The sequence below is a fragment of the Hyaena hyaena genome, unplaced genomic scaffold (assembly GCF_003009895.1).
Source record: "Hyaena hyaena isolate Hyena2069 unplaced genomic scaffold, ASM300989v1 scaffold_1016, whole genome shotgun sequence".
NCBI classification, from domain to species: domain Eukaryota; kingdom Metazoa; phylum Chordata; class Mammalia; order Carnivora; family Hyaenidae; genus Hyaena; species Hyaena hyaena.
Genome location: NW_024081649.1, coordinates 74,083 through 96,083, shown reverse-complemented (window position 1 = coordinate 96,083; position 22,001 = coordinate 74,083). Strand labels below are relative to the sequence as shown.

Genomic DNA, 22,001 nt, shown 5'->3' with positions numbered 1-22,001 from the left:
AAACTACTCTCCCTGAATCCTTGTTACACGATGTGCATGTATTTGTTCTTTCTCTGCCATCTCAGCATTCCCTGCTGATGAGGTGGCTACAAGGACAAGAGCTGAGAGGTCCTAAGCAGCTGGGAGGTCTCTGGGGCCATCACACACTTGACCTACTGGAGAAACACAAGGTCAAGTAGATCTGGCCACAGCTATAAATCACCAGTTAGTTTGATGGCCAGATGTATGGTTTATCAGTGTGTCTCAAGCAGAGAAAAGATGGGGTGATAATGGATCCATAGTGATGGTCATTAATGAGGTGACCAAGATGGGGTTGACAGCTGTCAATCACATATGGTCTGAGATTCATAAATATTTAAGGTTTATTAGGTACATTACATCCTTCTCTCTTGGCAAGTACTTCTCTGTTCCATCCTTTTTGTCTTTATTTAAAAATATGTATACGCTCTGATTATTTTCTCTGTGTTTAACAGGACTCAGAGGTCGCCTGTTTGCTCTTTACTTAACATTTTCTGTGAATTTTATTCATCCTGTTTGTTTTTATTGTTACCTATAGCAAAATTGAATAATCTAAATAATATAGCAAACACAAATAGCAGTCTATTTAAGACATTCCAAAAGCTCTTTTTGGTTTAAAAGATAAAATATAAAGTCTTATTTTATTTTGTATGTTATTGCAACAAAAGGCCTCAAACTCTGCTCCTGGCTACCTCTTTGGGCTCATCTCCTACCTCTTATAAAACTGCTCTAAACTTGGGACGCCTGGGTGTCTCAGTCGGTTGAGTGTCCGACTTCGGCTCAGGCCATAATCTCACGGTTTGTGGGTTCAATCCCCGTGTAGGGCTCTGTGCTGACAGCCAGCTCAGAGCTTGGAGCCCTGTTTCAGATTCTGTGTCTCTTTCTCTGACCCTCCCCTCCTCACACTGTCTGTCTCTCTCAGAAATAAATAAAACATTAAAAAAAAAAAAAACTGCTCTAAACTAGGGAGCATAAGCCTCTCTTTCTCTAAGAAGTCTTACTTGAATCCCACTATCTTTCTGGATCCCAAACCCAGACCAAAAGGCACACACACACATACACACATGCACACATATATACACAAATATCTTCTTCCTCCCACTGTGTCCCTAAGGTATAGTAAGAAGGGTTCACCCAAGTGTTAAGCACTTAGAGCATCATATTTCATTTTCTACATGACTGTCTCCTCCAGTAGACTCTAACTTTGATCCAGGGATCTTGATATATTTCTCCTTTTATCCCTAGCCTCTAACCAAAGCATAGCATTGTACAAATGAACAGTATTTGATGGGCTATTGAGGTAATTAATATTTAATAGCAAACAAATGTTATTGTGCAACCATTGGATGGATATTTGTTCTTAGAGTAAGAATTTTTATACTTGTCATTTTAAAATTTATTCCTTATGGGACTCTCTTTTCCCTCATTTTTTCCTTTGAACTTTTTAAAAGCACCATTTATTCCTATTACTTAATTGAAAAATCACTTAAATATGTTTTTTTTTTTAATGAGCAATAACAAGTAGCGCTAATCTGGTGGCACCTACCATGTGCCAAGCAGTATATTAGAACTTGTCTTTCCATTGATCCCAAGGGAGCTGAATCAAATCACAACACTGACGAATGGCAGCTAGGATTATGAATCAGTAGAAGCATATCTAGCTTCAAACAGGATAATTAGATGTAATAAGCACATAACTACGTTTTCTTCTTATTTTCATGTTACAGCATGTTAGGGCCATTTGAATTTCAGTGTCCATAAGCTGAATTTATTATATACATTAATATAAATGCATGCTGAGTAACTACCACATCTAGGCCTTGGACTAGAACCTGAAAAAGATACACAGTTTCTGGCCATGTGGAGTTTCCACCCAACATCATCTCAAAGTCAGTGGGAAATAGGTTATTGAGATGAGAGTGACCCACCTGGAATCCACTGGGGGAACTTGAGTTCCTACATATGTAGGCAGGTTCCAGTCAATGTAAACTCACTGTATCATCAAACGCCCTGATATACAAGTGTCCCTGCCCCTAGCAGAATGATCTAAGTCCCACAGAGATTTACCTTTTCTCATCCTTTTCCATGACACTCCTTAAGATTTCCTTTCTGCCTTACACACTCACCCCCATTCTTACCCGCCTGAATATCAGTTCAAAGATGCATCTCTATTTCCTCTACCTTGTTGCTGTTCTCAGATCTCCACTCCTGCTCTTGCAGAAGCATCAGTGGTCTGTTTTTTTTTTTTTTCACAACTAACATTCCTCATCCATCCAGAAGGCAGTTTAGTGTAAGAATGAGCACTTGGCCCTCAGATAGTCCTGGCTTTGGATCTATTTATTAGCTATTTGCTCTTGGCCAAGGTAGTTTAGCATCTCTGTTTCTTACTTTGATTATCTATAAAATGGGATTACAGCGCTAACTTCATGGGATTGTGAGAACTGAATATTAAGCCTTGACATGAAACATAGCAGTTATTCATGCCCCATCATCCCTAACAGTGTCCTCCATCCCTTTACCCTCGCACCCCATGCCAGCACTGGACTGTTTAATTATCCACTTAAATGGACTAAGACCCTAAATGTGCTTTGGATTCTAAAAGATCCACACCATTAGAGAAAAAGGGTATGGAAGGGAAGCATCATTTAGAGTCTTGCATGATCTGAAAGAACTTGCTTCTGGGTCCGATTGTAGAAGGAATTGTGAGCTTGTTTTCTAGCCACAGTGGACTGATGTTGGGTTGGAGGTACGAGGTCATCTGAGAAGACAGTACAGTGAGGAGCCAGTGTAATATGCAGAGCTCTATAGGGAGTTCATGTGTTTGTCCTCTTGAGTCATTCCGCATGACATGGATCACAAAGCTCCATCCTTCAAGCACGGAACCACCACATACGCTCTGGCAGGTGCCCCCTCCTCAGAACACATTTCCTGATCCCTCCCCAGCTAGCTTATCACCAGCCTCCAGCAGTGTTGTTGCTGATTCTCCCAGTCTTCCCTGTGATCTTCAGCAGCCTTGTCTCTGACTCGAGCTCTTCCTGTTTTCACACTAGCCTCTGTCCCCAACCGTGGGGGCCATGATGAGTGACTCAGAGCTGCATACACCAGACATGAAAGGTTTGGCAAATGGAAATAATAAGTTTACTGCATTGTACATTTGAAATAATTTTTTTCCAAGTGGGGTTGGTACCTAAACATCTGCTAAATATATCAGAATGGGAAATAATTCCTAGTAATGTGCAAAATGAGACAAAAATGAATATCTTGAGAAGATGTCTTTAAAAGCATTTCTTTGCCAAACAATTGTTGATAAGGGTATGTAATCTAAAAATTGTAGATAGCTCTAAATGATCTCTGAGTGATACTTTATTACCCACTGGTATTGATCTCAAATGCTGATGTACTGAGTAATAAAACATTTTGGCTCATGAAAAAATTGAAGTGTATGGATAAAACAATGTTGGAGTCAAAGAGATACGGGTTTGAATCTTATTTCTATCACTTTCACCTTAAATACCCTCATCTGTGTTGCTTAAACCCTCTGAGTTTCATGTTTTTTTCTCTGTAAAATAGGATGAGGAGCCCAAACTTCATGCAGTATTAGATAACTATGCTTATGAGAGTTAAGTGGGAAATAGGAAGTGGTCCATAATGGATGGCCTTTCTCACTCCATTTCTTCCTCAACCCATAACAAGGAGAGAGAGAGGGAGGGTGAAAGAAGAAAGGAGGGGGGGGGGAAGAGAGGGTGGGAGGTGTGGGAGGGAGGAAAGAAACTTTTTTGAAAACCATCACTATACCTGGAGGTATCGTGTTCTAAGTTGGCTTTGTAATGCGATGGAGTTATTTTAAGGGTATCTCCCATGATAGGATACTGTTCAAATTTCATTTTGCTATGAGCTTCTACTTCAGGCCTTGAATGTGTGTTTCGTAGTTATATCTGTGGTAGGGAGAAAGATATTTAAACCATCACTGTGATTGGTAACATTCCCTTAGCATGCACTGTTCCCTTAGTATGCACTAGGCATTAGTTACTATTAGATGTTTTACCTGTACTTCCCTGACTAATCCTCACAAAGCCTTGTGAAGTAGTTACTATTCTTTTTTAAATTTTATTTTTAGAGAGGGAGAGAGTGTGTGTGGGCAGATGAGAGGGGCTGAAGGAGAGAGAGAGAGAATCTTAAGTAGGTTCCATGCTTAGCATGGAGCCTGATATGGAGCTCAACTCTGGAACATGACCTGAGCTGAAATCAAGAGTCAGATGCTTAACCAGCTGAGCCACCCAGGTGCCCCAGTAGTTACTATTCTTGTTCTCTACTATACATATGGGAGGAAAAGAGTTATAGTGAGTTTAAGAAATTGGTAGAAAGGGCTTCTACGTGGTCGTATTTGACTTGGGTTCAGAGAGTGCATACTGGGAAACTGATGAAATAACCAGATGCAGTCCTGGTGCAGGTGCAGTACTACCTGGATTATGAGAGGTGAGGTTATAAAGATGTATGCTGCAGTCAGATCCCCAAGGTCTTTGTGTGCCTTCACTGTACCTCGACACTTAGTGGCTTTCAGGGATTTTAAGTAGGAATGGACATGAAGAAATTTCTGTTGTAGAACAATAATTTTGACCACACTGTGAAAGGTTGATGGATTGGGAGAGTGAGAACACACCTTTAGCAATGCCCAAGTGATAGTGGAGGAAGGCCAGAACCAGGGCAGTAAGGGTGGGGTCTCATGGAGTGAGCAGCTTCAGGCCTCACTGGGGACATGGAACTGCCTACCTTGGCTATGGTTTGGGTGCAGAAGGTGAGAGAAAAGAGAGAGTCTGGGAGGACTGCCAGCTTCACGGCTTGAGGAACCGGACGGCGATGACCTTAAGAGAGAGATGCTGGAGACGAGAGAGTTGGGAAGATAAGAGAAACATGGGGCCTGACCAGGAAAAAATCAAAATACAGAACAGAGTTGAGGAAAGAAGGGAAGGTTGGCAAAAGACACACAAAGAGTCCAGAGTTCTGGAATCTGAAATCTTCTCATTATCCACAGATGATTCATATCAAGTTTATTTTTTTTTTAATGTTTATATTTGAGAGAGTGGGAGAGAACACGTAAGTGGGGGATGGACAGAGACAGGGAGACACAGAATCCGAAGCAGGCTCCAGGCTCTGAGCTGTCAGCACAGAGCCTGACGCGGGGCTCGAACTCATGAACCGTGAGACCATGACCTGAGTCGAAGTTGGATGTTTAACCAACTGAGCCACCCATATGTCCCATCTTCTTATCAAGTTTAAAATATGAAAACCATGGACCCAGATTACTCCTTAGCTGCTCTGAAAAGTCTGAAAGTTAAAATGACGGGATTGTTGCATACATATAAGCGGCATCCCCCTGGGTGAGATGTGCTGCTTGTCATCCTGTATAGTTCACAAACAGAGGAGTTCATTTTATTAAAGTGGAAAAACCCAATAATGTTCAAAATACATGCTTCTGAACACTTTTATTTGTTCTGTGCTCTGGCAGCATTTTAAAGATAAAGATCTTGAGTTTTATTTTTCTGGGAGAGAGATTTGCCTCTGAGCGATTTGACAAATATTGAGATTTTTCTTAATCTGTTTTGTTCCCCTGTCATTTTCTCTATATGTTTCTTCTCCCATTTTATTTTGCCTTCTTTTTCTTCTTTGCCTTGGTCTTCTTTGCACCTTGAAATTAAAGCCATGCTCGTTGCATTGAGCTAATTAATTGGTTTAATGGATTTATATATTTTTGTGTGTGTAGGGCATGTGTAGAATATTTCACTGTGAGGATTTATCTTTGTATCTCTTAACCATCCTTGGTTAAGGATGTGTAAGTTAAGGCCACAGTGGAACCTGACTTCCCGGATTCAAATCCCAGCAATTATTACATACGTGACCTTGAAAAACTGGCTGAACTTTTTTCTGCCTCAGTTTTCTTAAGGGTAAAGTATGGTTATTAATTGGACCTAGGTATCAGTCAGCTCAGTTCAGTTATGCTACATTGACAAATGTGTCCCTGCAATGTTAGTGACTTTAAAGAACAGAGCTTTATTTCCCACCCACAGTAATGGTCATCAGGGTTCTGCTGTGGCTCTGCTTCCTGTCCTCTTCTTTCCTGGACCCTGGCTGAAGAAACAGCTCTAATCTGTCACCTTTTGGACTTGTGGCAAAGGGGCAAGAGAGGTGGCAGAGCCATGTAACCACTTTTTTTTTTTTTGATTGCTAAGAGTTTTTATTTTATTTTTATTTTTATTTTTATTTTTTTACAAATAGTTTATTGTCAAGTTGGTTTCCATATAACACCCAGTGCTCATCCCCACAAGTGCCCTCCTCCATGCCCATCTCCCCCCCTCCCCCCCACATCCATCAGTCCTCAGTTTGTTTCTCAGCATTCAAGAGTCTCTCATGGTTTGCCTCTCTCCCTTTCCCCCACCATTTCCCCCCTCCTTCTCCCCCATGGTCCTCCGTTAAGTTCCTCCTAATCCTCCTATACGTGCAAACATAGGATATTTGTCCTTCTCTGCCTGACTTATTTCGCTCAGCATAACACCCCCAAGGTCCATCCATGTTGCTACACATGGCCAGATTTCATTGTTTCTCAGTGCAATGTAGTATTCCATGGTATAGATAAATCAAAGCCATGTAACCACTTTTAAATAGTCTAAGTGGCCCAGGCCTCTTCTGCTCCCATGTCTTTGGCAATGAAGGAAGTCACGCACAGTGCCTGGTATGATGGGAGAAGAAAGATAATTCTCCATAAAGGATGGACCTATTTAGAAAAGTACTGATAGGAAGGGACAGCATATTTTGTCAACAAGTAATATAATCATGACAACCTTATGAGATTGATATATTAAATTAATTAATGTAGGAAAAGCACTCAGAATGGTTTCCAGTGACTGCTGTCTGGTAAGCAAAATATACATACTTGCAGTTATTTATTTATTTATTTTTTTAATGTTTTATTTATTTCTAGGAGAGAGAGAGAGAGAGAGACAGCATGAGTGGGGGAGGGTCAGAGAGAGAGGGAGTCACAGACTGAAACAGGCTCCAGGCTCTGAGCTGGTAGTCAGCACAGAGCCCGATGCGGGGCTCGAACCCACGAACCGTGAGATCATGACCTAAGCGAAAGTCGGACTCTTAACCGACTAAGTCACCCAGGCGCCCCTACATACTTGCAGTTATTAGCAGAGTCGAATGCCAAGTATGAGGAGAATAAGAAATATATTCATTTACCCTTCAACTCTGAGATTCATTTTACATGCTAAGGACAGTGCTATCTGGAGTTGTGAAGGACACAGCACTGAAGCTGCTGGTCCCTGACTTATAGGACCTGTGTAGTCCTACATGAAAATATGAAACAAAAATATAGTTAATGACTCAGACTTCCTGACAGACCAGGTACCGCACTGTTAGGGTGCTCAGTACATACATGTGGACCCCTTTCTCTCACACAATTTATTTTTACTTGTGTAACACTTTCAGAAGACTATGGGCTCCTTGATTATAGTAAATGTGTTATTTTTGTCTTTGCGCCTACAGAAACTTCCACATTGCCTTTATAGTAGGTACTGGACTTTTCAATTAAACTCATCTTCCTTTATACAGCCTGGAAGTGGGATGGTGATTTCATCCTGTTTAATAGGAATGATTTCCTTCTGCTTGATGCCCCCAGTTTTATCAGGAATTCAGGGTGCATGGATAAAGCAGTCAACAGTCTGAAGTTCACTTCCATGCTGTATCCAAACCATTGTGCAAAGTTATAAAGACAGCACATGGAGATTAGCCACATTTGCCAAGGTAGCCACTTTGCATGCTTGCCCAAGGCCACACGTGCTGCATGAGGAACCGGTTGTATTTAAGTCTTACTTAAAGGAAGACAAATACATTTGAATTAAAATACCCTTGATCTATTTTTATTAATGCTCCGGTTTTAATTTTTTCCTCTATGTGCTTGTCTTGCAAGTTTTATTTTAGTGGGTATCATAAAGAGATGATATTTCTAGTGAGATGGAGAGCTATAATTTCTCATATTTTAAAACCTACACACGTATTATTTTAAGGGGGGAGAAGGATCATCATCTTAGTGAACTAGGGCCAGAATAGAGTGATTGTTCTGCTCATCTAGCCTTCTGGATCCCGTGGTTTCACAAAGCAGATGTTAAGGGGATAAGAGGGTGCACTCAGGTGACAGGACCATCCTGTGTTGCAATTGCCTCTGTTCACAGTGGGAGATCAGCTAATGCCATCAAGCGCATAAGCCGATAGGCCTTGTAATTATCATCTGAAGGAGATAGGCTGGAAATATCAATCCTTTTACATTCTTAGTTCAGAGTTAATACATTCTGTCATGGAAAGGTGGGGCTGCACACAGAGGAGTCGACATGGAAATGCCATTCCACAGAGCTCTGTGTCTCAGGATACTTTTGAAACCTAGTGACTGTATCTTTAATCTAAAATAAAGTCCTCCATCTGAGATATGTTAGTTACTTAGAAACATAGAGCCTGAAGGGACTCTGAGTATGGAGACCATATCTCTTAGCATCTGCCTTGAATAAACTGAAGATAATTGAGAGTAATGGTGTTCTTAACTTCTCAAAAGCACTCCATGGTCCTTATGGGCCCATAGGTCCTCATTGTGGACAGCCTGGTTATTGCCCTCAGAGATCTATGCATTTTCTCACAACCTCAAGGGTTTGGTTACTATTTGGTAATTTGAAACCACAGCCCCCACATCTGCCTTTAATGGTGATAGCAGACCACTGTCTTCTGTTCTCTTCGGACTTCATAGACTGTGGGCAGCTAGAGGTTAATGGGTATAGCTCTGTCTGTGGGGCTCTATCTGTGAAGCCTAGATTCTTGATACTAATTTCATGCTTTCATACCCTGTAACCTTGGGAAAGTCACCTAACCTTTTTGGATCCCATCATAAGCATTGATATTTCCTACTTCACAGGGTTGTTGTCATGTTTGAGTTACTAGGGAGGAAATGATCAGGAACTGTGTGTCATCTTAGTCTGAGTTCCTTGAAAGTAGAGCCTGAGACAAGGACTTAGGTCAGGTGGTTTATTTGGGAGAGATCCCGAAAAGTGGGAGTGAAGGAGTAGAGAACATTGGCAGTTAAAAAAAAGAAAAGAAAAACAACTCACCAGTGTAGGTTTCCATAGTCAGGTTTTCTGCTGTGGGTCAAGTGGACGTGGAGAAGATAGAGAGTGTTATAATGAAAGCCTCCACCAGTTATCCACTCAAATGACAAGAGTTTTGGGGGAACTACTCCATTAGCTTTTTCCCTCCCATTGTTTGACATCCTCCATTTCCTTTCCCCACTACTTCGTGTCTCTTGCACACAGGCAATGAAGGCACCTCTGACTTTAGAGAAGGCCCAAGAGTTGGCCCTGCTTGAAGTGGGGACTGTCAGGCTGTGTGTGAGCTTACAGTTGTCTCCTGCTGTCATGGCTGAAATCTGAGCGTGGCCCGGGGGATGTGATGCAGGGTACCAAAGTGCCTGCTGCAGGGTCACACAGACATGATCTATTTATCCCCTCCTTTTATCTCTAATAACAACTTCTGACTTCTTTTGGCTTTGTTAGTAGGTTAGGGCTTGACCCCTGTCTTGCAAATAAATTTTAAAAAATGAAATCAGGTCCTACTTTTCATTCATCCCCAAGATTAGATTTTCTGTTTCTATTTCACTATATTCTGCCACTTCTTCCATGACCTTTACCTGGCCTCGCCTTGTTCGTCCTCAGATCTCTAGACTGGGCCAACCCAGGGACTTAACCATGATGACGCTGTGAGAACAAATGCAGCTTACAGGAGAGACATGTTACAGGCTGTGTCCCATGGTCGCGTGACCTTGGCAGGTTGTAGCCCTTTGTGCTACCTCTTACTTGCAAAGCTGGGGGAAACCATATCAGCTTCATATTGGGAAACTAAGTGAGATTATATACGCAGAGCGACTAGCACCTTTCTTTCAATGTTGCTTTCATTCTCTTATCAGTTTCTCAGAAAGCTGTATTTTTTTTTATGACTGGGAAAAAGATATTTAAAATGAAAAGTAGTGTCTTTATTTAATCTGCTGCCTGGTGTCTTTTAGGATGAAGATGAATTAGAAATTAGCGCCAAATTCACACAGCTGCCAAAATGCAGTGTGCAAACTTCTTCCACTCCCCTTCTTTTTCTTCCAGCACCTTCATTAAATTTAGTCTGTCACTTATAGAATTTTTCATCCAATTTTATTAATTCACTTATATGTATTATTATACTGAATACTTTTCTGAATTTGTCCAGTTTATTCTATTGCTAAAATAGTCTCTCCTGCCCCTCTTCTGTTTTTTCTCCCTTCTTCATCCTGCTTACTAGTTTCATGTGGAATCTTTTCAATTTTATTTATTCTTCCACTAGCTTTTCTTCCCCTAATATATTGAGTGTCTTTTTGGTGTAAGGTACACATCTGCTTAGGTTTCAAGGATTTTAAAGGTAGTGTGTTCTCCCTCAAAGGGCACAGAAGTGGAGGCAATACATATAATATTTATATTTATATTTTTATATTTATATTTTTATTTGTAATACCAGAGACAGTGATGATTTACAGGGTACAAGTGTAGCTGAGTTACTGGAGAAGGGCACATTTTTAACTGGAAAGGTGTGAGTGGAGGTAGATAAGTTGTGAAAGCCTATGAAAGAGGAGCAATGGAAGATGTATTATGCCTTCCTTAATTCCTGTTGAAAGCAAAACATTAATTATTAGGCTTAATTAACTACGCTTTTCAATTCATAATTGGACATTTTTTATTCGCTTTTTATTACAAAGGGTCAATGCACAAGGAGAAGGCTTAAACTGGCATTTATTAGGAGGATGTTAGGGGAGTAGGCTGTACTGCATATCTTGTTTCAGATCTCTTTAGCACAGTCCCCATGATTTTCAAAATATGTGTCTTTAGTGGTAAACAATAAGAGCACATAGAAAAGACCGTAAGGCACAATAATGTTTCACATCATCAAAAGAAGCCTAATTTGTATTAACTAATTATATCATGACAGTGGTGGGGAAAATACTAGTATGGTTTAGAAAGTTGTTTTTTTTTTTTTAACAAGAATGGAATCAATACCTACAAAAGCATCCTTCTGCCTGTCCCTGAGCAAATTGCCCTCATCTTTTGAAAAGTGGCTTCATGGAGAGAGATTATCACAAGAAATCTTGATACTGTCCTCACCTCACCACTCCTAAGCAGTGCTGTAAATTTATGACTTAAAGTAGAGATTTGGCAGTAAATTGGGGGCAGGATTCTTTCTTGTCTTTTGTGAAGTCATTTGTTCCTTTGGAGAGATATCAGCCCTGGATTCATTCCATTTCAAAATTGAGATGCCATTCTCCCAGCTGAGATGAGTGGGTTCATTTTGCACTGTGATCACAATTTAGATCCTATTGAATGGGCTGCCAGGGTTTGCTTTGTAATGTTAGGCACACTCCTTGTTGCAGTCCTTAGGCATGGACCAGAGCATGTAACTGAAGCTATGCAAGAAAAAGAGAGAAGGGGAGAGAGGAAAGGAAGGGAGGGAAGGAGGGAGGGAGGTAGAAAGGAAGGAAGAGGGTAAGGGAGGGAGGGAAAGAAAGGCAGCAGGAACCCAGTAACCCTGGGTCATCAATAGGAATAGGCATTGGTGGTCCAAGGTACAGATTAACACTGTACTAAGAAAATCATGTAAGCAGTGAACTTTGAACCACACTTTGATCTTCGAGGAGTGGGAAAATGCCAGGATGGTGCTGAGTATGACTGATGCTTCGTAGGAAAGTTGCAAGTAACAGAAGCAAGCTGCCTTGACTGGTAGGATCAGTCATGTCTTACATTATCTGGAATCTTTGCCTTCTCACCTGAGGGTGCATCTACCACCCAGGTTCTCAGACTGAACCTAGGAGTCACCATGAATTCCTCTCTTTTCCTCTCCTGCTCCCAGTCCACCTTCGAAAACGATCTCAAATCCTTTTGACTCCATATCCAAAGTGCACCCCAGACTTCACCGTCTCCATTTCTACTGCTACCTCCTTAGTCCAGATCACCTTCATTTCCTGCCTTTAGCAGCTTCTCGAGATCTCCTTGCTTCTGTTAGTGGCCTTTTTAGGTCCAGTGCACCCATAACAACCAGAATAAGTTTTAAAGCTTAAGTTAAATCATAGGATCCCCTTACCCAAAACCTCCCAGTGACTCCCAGATACATTTAGAACAACATTCAGGTTTTGTACCATGTCCTTGGGTCCTCTTAGGATCTGGCCTCCGCTTGCTTCTTCACTTTCTTTCCCACCACCCTCTCTCCTTTGGACCCTGGCTCTAGCCACCATAGGATTTGTTGTGGTGGTGGCTCCAATGTGCCAACTTTATTCTGGGCTTCTGCTCTTGCTGTTTCCATTGCCTCGGATGCTTGGTTCCTTATCAGATGCACCTCTGGAGAGAAGCCTGCTCTGACCACCTCAATTAATAGCTCTCCATCCAACCAGGGACTTAGGGCAAGAGTGGAGAAGCCACCTTGGAGAGGCCTTTCCGAGACTTGCTATAAAGTAGCCCACCCTCTATTCCTGCTCTTCACCCGAATTACTTTTCATCATATCCTCCTGTTTCGTTTTCATCATAGAACTCAACTGCATTTTATAACCACCTTATGTTCTTTAGCTTCGTCCTCCCTCATTCCAAACCAGGCTGTAAGCTCTTTAAGGGCAGGGACCTTATCGGTCTTATTTTCTCTGAATCCTCCACATGGAATGGTGCCTGATCCCATGTTGATGCTCAGTTACCATTAGTTAAATGTATGAATTGATGGTCTCCATGACATACTGCCAGAGGTTGGCAACAGTGCTCTATTAGAGTAGAACATGAGCCAAGGGAAAGGGGATGTCAGCCCATAGTTGAATATGCTGTATATGTGGCAGACTCGATGGTCCATTTACTTACTCAAATTTAGTACTTATTGGTGGTGTTTTCAGTGGTTTTTAACTAGAAGCAGGGTCTCCAGGAGGGTGCATGTGCTCAGGGTGAATAACGGGGATCACTTGTCTTTCTCACATACCTCACAGATAGACTTCTTAACATAAGACTTTTGAGAAAGCTTCCACTGTTCATATCTGTTGTTAGAAGCCCTTTCTGAGACTCCAGAACTCCAGTGAGAATAGAGAAATCTGTTTGAGGCTTTTCACCCAATTGCCTGTATAAGTAAATGATTTAAAATTTCTTTCCAAGGTAATGAATGCTTTCAGGAAAAAAAATGAGTGTATAAAAACAAAACACCTCTTATTCTCTGTTGGAGTGTCAACCTGAAGAAAACAACCAGAACCTGAAATTACTTTCGACAGAAAATAAGATGCTTCTTTCCTATTTCTCTGCTACCCTCCCCTCCTTGCCTTTGCCTTTACTTGCCTGACCTACTCTCTCTTTCTTGCTCTCTCTCTTGGGGGAGGAAGACTGATAAAATATATGGTGCTGTAGGCTTAGTAAACTGTTTGCCATAGCTCAGCTGGCCCAACCTAGGGTGCTGGTGGAAATGAAGGTAAGTTTTCTCTTTTTAAATGTATTTGGTGTTCTTTAAACCTAACACAGTCATTTTGAGTATCATACCATTGACATGTGTAATCACGTGCCTTTTGCTATACCTTTCTAAGGGACTGAATTTCCTATTTTGCTATGCATTGTAGCAGTTTTGACTTGTGTCAAACATAGTTCCAAGAGAAATCAAGTTGTTGTTTCTTTCTTTTTCTTGCACAATTAGAAAGATATTCAGGTAATGCAAAGTGATTACGGTATAGATATTGCCCTCTTCATTCCTGACCCTTTACCCCCAAGCAAAGTAATTTTCCAATCTTACCTACCCACTTTTGGAGATAGTCTTTTGTGGCAGATGGAAGGAATTTCTACTCCCTGTGTATGAGCAAAACCACCTGGTTTGGGCAGGTTTTAGAAATTTATTGACAAATGAATGTTTATCAGAGTGCCTTGTAGTTATACCGGTTATGTTGCTCCTGGGGGGAATAACAAATTCATTTATTATGAACAGTCTACTAAAAAGCAACAATAAGAAATAAAAAGAAAACAACTAAATAGGTTCAAAATAATTAAAATCCAAAGTCCACCTGTGAAGGTGTGTGCCAGTAGTAATACCCAAATACAGATTTTCCCACACACTCCCATTCCCTGTTCCCCCCCAGAGGGAACAATCTGCTAATATCTGAGTGTCATCTTCCTCCAAGCAACCAGCAGTGATTTCTCTCTCAAAGAATGCCTTTCTCCTCATTTTTCACGTCCATTTTGGTATTAGTTCTGAGTTCTTAAAGAAATAGGTCTTCCGCAGGGTTACTCTAGGGTAGGTCAAGAAAATACTCTATTTGTATTTTTCATCTGTGATGTTCATCAGAGAATTATACCATCTTTGTCGAGAAATGTCTTAATTTAAAGAGATGATGCTAAGTGAGTTTGCAGTGAGACTAGGTCAAGAGTGAGAATTCCAGTCGTATCGCCCAACGATTCATTAAGGCTCTTTTCCCTGTGATAATAAACAATCGAACACTTCTATAGACCTCTGCATCTCAGAAATCTTCAGCTATAATTTTGCTTCTTTACTCCAGTCATGGAGGTCATTACTTGAGAAATTCAACTACAAGGTGTCAGATAAATTATTCGTTTTCTGTATTTAGAGCAAACAATGATGAACTAAGCAGCCTAAAGGGATTCAAATGTTTTTTCCCCTTTGTGATCAATATTTACTACTTAAACTATAAAAGAAGAAAGCATGCATCTAATACTTACATCCAATAGGTACCTAATCACAGATCACATTTCTCCTGGGTACAAAAAAAGAAAAAGGAACATTAATGGCTTTGACTATTCTTTTTAATTTTTAAAATATTAAATTCCCTTGAGTTCCTTTTAAAATTCCAACTTAAAAAAGAAAGTTTCCCCTCCTTATCTGGACCATCCTTTTTGTTATGGGAAGAACTTTTTACACTCATTGTTTTACTGAAGCTACTTCACTGGATTTGCGCTTGAATCTGGCAGGGAAGTCTTCCCTAGACTAAATCCTCCTTCTTTGAAAACCTAACAGTTTGTATGTTTCAACTTTCAGCTCATGTCTACATCTTCTGTCACTTATCAATCCCATTTTATGCTTAGTCTACAGATTAGATTTGCTCTTCCCCTCTGTTTGCCTACATTTCCAGCTGAGTTTAAACATCACTTTCTCTCTGGTAGGGATGCATTGACCTTTTGGCTTGATTAAAGATAAATGCCATTGACTCTCCACTTTTGGAAGATGTGACTTTTTTTTGAAGCTCGCTAAGATTTCTATATATATTGCTTGAAAATAAATATTGAATAATACCAATTTCCCTGCCATTTTAATGAGATGGGTATGGATTTTTCCCCTACTGTCAGAGTAACGAGAATTATTGGGGTGAGAGACAGCAATTGTAGCCAAGTAGTAGGGCATGAGAGGTTTTAAGTCGTCGTTGTCGTCGTCGTCGTCGTCGTCGTCTTCTTCTTCTTCTTCTTCTTCTTCTTCTTCTTCTTCTTCTAACATGTCTGGTCATAGACCATCACATCCTAAAGTTTTAGAGTCAAATGGACAGTTAAATATTTTTGTTTGAATTTGACCAGAATGGACATATCAAGGAAAAAAGAAAATTCAAAGCACCTGCAAAATGTCAGCAGCATTTTAAACACACTGGGCTAATTGCAAAGCTTGTTTTACTTCTCTGTGGCTAATATGACACTAATGTGGCAATTTTGCTAAACTGTGACTGTGTTTGTGTTAGTATTTCTCTCTCTTGTTTTTTCCCCAATCATAAAAATTAAGTGATGTGCAAAAATTGCTTAAAGAATGGATGCCACCTAGATGTTTAAATAGTCTGCCTTTGTAACAGTTCTGCCTTCATAACCAATATTTTCTCTGTCTTTCTCTACTTTCTTCTTTCTTATTGAAGCATTTGCTTGTAGAATAAAGAGGATAAAGGCACACATGGAAAAAACAAAGGCAGATTTGTTTCTTCTGAGAACATCTGTTCTTACTTCAAAGCACCCACATGATGTAGCCCATTTTGTCTCAATGCCTGCACAGTTTGCTATTGTAAAGGCAACTGATACATCAATCTTAGATCTGAATTTAATGAATAATGAACAGTACTATCTAGTGACATGACATATAAGAAAAATCCTATTATAATGCATATACTTTAGGTAATATTAAGGTAGGCATACTCACAAAAAAAAGCTAAGATTGAATACAAAATGGCTTATTATGGAGTTTTCCCCCCTAGGATTCGTTGATCTCCTGGCATCAGACACAATTTTGGGTGCATTCGGTCCACTTTAAAGTTCATTGATTCTTAGAATTCTTGTGAATTTGCATTGTACTTGGGATATAGGTACCATCTGAAAAAAATAAATAGAAATTATTTGTTGTGTACATTGTAATCAAGAGAGATCTTTTTACTTTGAAAATCTTTATTTTTCAAGAAGAAAATCCCCCCAAACTTCAACTGCTGTCATCACTCATATAACCAGAATTCAATAGCAACACTAATAACTCAGAATTAAAGGGTACAGTTTAAAGTTACATAGTTTAAAATATATTTACCTAGGTGATACTACTTTTAAAATTTTCTTCCCTAAAGAGTATATAATACCTCAGTCTTGGAGTAGAGAAAGGGGTGGTGTGGCCAGTGAAAGCTATATAATAAAGCTTTCAAGAGCACTTAAATAAAAATGTATTGGCCTTAGCTGATGGTTTCCAAAGAAATAAATACCTATGTAAACATCTGTTGCTCTATAAGTGCTCATTAAAGTACCTACTGTGTACCTAGCCTTGTGGTCTGTATGTTGGATCCAAATGTATTGTGACATATTTCAGATGTACAGTAACCAGAAAGACATATTGGTCAGTTATGTATTTCATCTTTTTTTTCCAAGTTATTTCCAAAGATAAAGCTTTCTACATAGCGATTGACTAATCCAGGAAGACTTAAGTGGTATCTTTCTGCATGGGCTCAGCTACCCACAAAGAGAGAGCAAACTTGGTCTAAGTTTTCTTGTTCTATGCAATCTTCTTTGTCTTTCAAATTTACATTTCAGTTAAATGGTGAGCAAAACATGACACCCCTCCAAATTCTTTTCATGCCTCAGTGTTCATCTCAACAGCTTTGTGCCTAAATATTATAATTCCTTGTTGAACCTGATTCTCCCAAGGTACACTTGAACATCCTCTTGAACATCTTGATCATGGATCTTTAAAGAAATCTTGGTTTACTCCTTTATTTGGAGGCACTTTCTACTGAATATTCTTTTGACCAAGAAGGTTTCGATTTTGGAATTTCACATTATTTCATTTCTTAGATTTTTAGATCTTTTTGGAGGATGATGAACAATGAGATAAATCTGGGACACTTCACATTCCCTTCAGGAGCATTATTTATCATGGGGTTTAGACTGCAACGGTATTACTGTGGTGATTACTGTGGTGATTTCTATGGTTGCTGAATTCTGGTAGGACCTTGGGTTAATGGCAAAATCATGTTAAGAATGCATATTACTGAACTCTTTTCTCATCCAATTGATGGATACTCTCCAAAAGCCAGACTGGTGTATTATGCCTAAGTGACCAAATAATTCTAAAAAAAAAAAAAAAAAAAAAAAAAGTATGATGAATTTCCTATGTCATCAAGAAATTCATCTGAAATCTAAGACTTTGGGAAACAAAATGACAGCTGACTATATTTCTTATAAATGTTCACTTCCATTGTCATTTTAGAGCTTTATATCTGTAGACAAAAGGAGGGCACCTATATCTCTACTGTTTTGTCAATGTCCATATGAATTGAAACTTTTGCTTTTGGAAACAATAGTGGAGCATCCTGTTGAGTCAGCGAAAGTAGGAAGGGCTAATGGTGGGCATAGGATTCCTTGAATGCTATGGGTCATGTGCACCAGTGTGGCTTTGACAGTTCTGATGCCATAATTACTACTTTCAGAATGTATTCTAACTTTGACACTTACCATCGTCCTTAGGCAAAGGACCTGAGACCTTGTATGCGGGGCAGAAGCTCAATGACAATGAATGGCACACTGTTCGGGTAGTACGGAGAGGAAAAAGCCTTAAATTGACTGTGGATGATGACGTGGCTGAGGGTGAGTACAGCTATATGTAGTGAAATTTGTCTCTCATCATTCTCATTGTCCTCTTGGTCATTCAGTAAGCAAAGGGTTTTTCTTTTGTTTTAAATGTTTTATTTTGCTTAACAACAGTCATGTGACATGTTCTCTGTTGACAAGCTCAGGTAAGGCTAAGAAGGTCTTCCTCTGTATTTTCATAATCCCTTTTCATTGATCTGTATTATAGAACTTACCCATTACTGTCACTTTAAGTTGATGGGTCTCTCTCCTTAGGCATAGAATATGTGTCTGGAGAGTAGATGTACAGTTCTGTAGATCCTTTATTATTCATTTATTCAAAAATCACTTATCAATCATCTTCCCAGGTGCCAGTATCTTCTCTCAATAAGTGACTTACTCTCTAGCAGAGGGAGATGAATAAACCAGAAATTCAAACATTATAGGTAAAAGTACGTACTTAGATCACTATAGGATACTTAGAAAGGGCTTTACTTATTCATTTATTTAACCATTAGCAATTATCTACCCTGTTCTGAGCACTACTGTAGAAGACAATGAGAGTATGGAGGTGAACAAATAGGCAAGTCCTTGGCTAGGTTGGAATTCACATTCTAGGAGGACAACATATAAATGAATGAATCCCTACATAAGTAAAGGAACATTCAAAGCTTCAGACAAGCAATAAGTATTTCTTGAGAGCCTGTTACATATCAGTAGTGTGCTAAGGATGTAGAAAATAAGAAGGAAGCACAAGAGATTACCTGTTTCCTCAAATAATGAGCCATTCAGTAGAGTAGATAGGACCCAGGTATTTGAAAATAAGACAAAGAGTATGTAATGAGATTCCAACATGCATGGGTGAGATTGTCATTATTGGCCAGAAGAGAAAATTATCATTTTGGGCTGGAGAAAGCAGGAGTGGCTTATGAAGGTAGCTAGTTAGCCCAAATTTGATGGGTAATTTAATGACTTCTGGGGTGGAAGAGAGAGGGCATCCTCCATGTTGAATCCAAATAAACCTATACTCTCTAATATTCCAGAGCAGTGCACATATGTTATGCAGAATTATTGTCCATATTGGAAAAGAAAACTTGGGGGCAGCATGGGGTATTATAAACACTGTTGGTGTCAGGAGACCTAAGGCTCTGGCATTAATACTCTGCCAGATGTTGGAAGAGTCACTTACTATTTCTGGTTCTTGTCAAATGAAGTCAGTGGTGTAAATTGTCTCTAGATTCTTCTGTGAATAAGATAGTCAAGTTAGAGTCAGGATCCCTGGGGTTTAATAAAGTCATTGTAACCAAAATACTTGTTGCTGTTGGGACAGATATGATAAATCTCTTTTTCATTTCTCATTTTAATTTTTAAAATTTTTTTAACATGTTTATTTTTGAGACAGAGAGAGAGCATGAGCTGGGGAGGGTCACAGAGAGAGGGAGACACAGAATCCGAAACAAGTTCCAGGCTCTGAGCTGTCAGCACAGAGCCCGATGAGGGGCTTGAACCCACGGACTGTGAGATGGTGACCTGAGCCAAAGTTGGACGCTTAACCGACTAAGCCACCCACGCGTCCCTTCCTCATTTTTAAACTTGAAATTCTATTACTGCTAAGGTCCTCTCCAGTTTAAAAGTCCTACAATTTTAGGTCCTATAATTTAATTTTATATTCATGAGCTTCAATACTTATAGAGTCTGTAATTATAGTGAGCCGGGCATGTAGGGAAAGGTGTGCGTGTGTGTGTGTGTGTGTGTGTCTGTGTGTCTGTGTGTAGGTAAGGAGACTCTATGGATAGAGGAAGAGTAGGAGGCATATATTCAGTGCCCAATAGGCATTAGATACTGAGATAGCTGTCTAACATATATCAGCTCCTTAAATCTTCTGTAATTCCCCATTGCCTCGAAAGATACGAGTTCTTATTGTCATTTTACATAAGAGGACACGAAACTTAGAAGGAGCTGTGTAATTTAAGCTCCAAATTCATGTCTGTGTTATATCACCAAATCAAGCTGCTTGCTGGACTCCACAAGCCATCTTAAGAAAATGATTTGTATTATGCTATGGGGAAAATACAGTGGAATGGATTAGGGGTAATGTGAGGAATACATTTTATTGTAGACTACAACACCCATCCGTCTCCCCTCAAAATTGAAGCTAAACAGAACCATAATAAGTATCCAGAACCATCCAGTTGTATGTACATAAACACCTTAGTAGTGGGGGGAGGGTAAGGTTACTGTTCTGTATGCCTGAAGGGTAATTTAGCTTTGTGTAATGAATGTAAGCAAAAAGATGTAAAAATGGGTATATGATTTAGAGCCCACAGACATCCTGAATCAAGTATCCAAGAAGTCTTTGTGAGCTGTTAGTTCAGACAGGAATCTGCAAAGCAGCAGTGACAGTCCCATATCCCTTGCTACCTCTTCTGGGCTGAGCCCAGTAGCCCAGTGATGCTATTCCCAGCGTGTTTTGAATGGCAGCCACTAGATGGCGACCTCATCCCAATCTCTCTGGACAGCGAATCCCTTTTTATTTCCACAGGAAATTACATGCCCTGAAAGCTGTAGTCATAAAGAACTGCAGAACTGAGGGTACAGTAATGTGTATTGCCTCCTTTGGTCATTATTCTTTTATAGAAACTTTAGAATAAAGGTAATTATAAAGTGTGTTTTCTCTTACCACTACTAATTAAAAAGTAGGACTAAGCCATGGAAGACCCAAGTCATCCAGTAATTTGATATTTGATATTAACGAAGTTCTTTCATTTTTCAACCTTATCCCCTTCTTTCCTGCTGATGGAAAAGAGCAGCCATAAGGATAAAGAAATCTGGGAGAAGAAAAGAGCTATTTTGCTTATGAGCTACAACCTTGGATTGCTTCTTACAGTGATAATGGGTTTGGGAATTTTAATTTTAGCTCACAGAAGTTATAAAACCAGGCAATGAAACTAAAATACCACACAGTCCTCAGGTTATTAAGTAGTGTCTTATTGGCTTATTTAGTAATCCCTTTCATGCTGTTTAAGGTTCCCTAGAGTGTCAAATCTTCAGCTAGTTTGTAGAAATGATGCAAAGAATAGGTCAGACTCATAAGAAGTCAAAAGCAAGGAAATAAATATTCCTTAGCCTGGTGGTTTTCATTTATTGTAATGTAGTATATTCCTGGAAAAGTGTTAGGTTCTGCTGACAGTAAAGATTGATTGATTGATTGACTGATTGAGTTGGATTGCTATTATGAAGAATAAGTGAAAAGTATACTTCACTAGGGTTATGCTCCTCAGAATTGGGATCTGATGCTGCATGAATCACCCATTCCACCCAGAGCTTCTTACTAGTACAGAAATTCATCCCATTTTTTACTCTGGTTCATGTTGACTTCTTTCTCTGTCCCTTACCCTAAATAGCACATCTAGCACCTAGCTATAAAAAGTCATTTGCGAAGGACAGTTTGTTCTTTATGTTAATAAATAACAGAATGGATTTTGGAAATATTAGGTAAACAAAATGAAGTGGACTTCCTATTGCAAGATTTACTGGGATCCTTTAATATGCTAATACACATCACTAATCATCAATGATTACATGTGAAGTACTTACCAAGTTTATTTGACTCCAGAAGTTGTTGTTGTTATTGTGATTGTTAAAGCATATACATTTTTTAAAAAGGCATCAAACATTTTTTTAAATTTTTTTTTTTACAAACAGTTTATTGTCAAATTGGTTTCCACATAACACTCAGTGCTCATTCCCACAAGTGCTCTCCTCCGTGCCCATATCCCCCCTCCCCCCCATCCATCAGTCCTCAGTTTGTTTCTCAGCATTCAAGAGTCTCTCATG

General features: G+C 39.6%; 1 protein-coding gene and 1 long non-coding RNA gene across 2 annotated transcripts in view; one reads left to right on the top strand and one right to left on the bottom strand.

The window, feature by feature from the left end:
* Positions 1 to 22,001, top strand: part of LOC120223593 (neurexin-3) — a gene marked incomplete at its 3' end in the record, with an annotated part of 324,726 nt that overhangs the window by 273,533 nt on the left and 29,192 nt on the right. The window contains exon 7 of the mRNA XM_039221796.1: positions 18,063 to 18,182. Coding sequence (XP_039077727.1) covers positions 18,063 to 18,182 — 120 coding nt within the window. The remainder of the gene's footprint in view (positions 1 to 18,062; positions 18,183 to 22,001) is intronic.
* On the bottom strand, positions 13,882 to 15,507 carry LOC120223594. The gene is made up of 3 exons (XR_005526339.1): positions 15,429 to 15,507; positions 14,811 to 14,845; positions 13,882 to 14,026 (listed from the first exon to the last, which is right to left on the bottom strand). It is a non-coding gene; the product is annotated as an uncharacterized LOC120223594 (long non-coding RNA).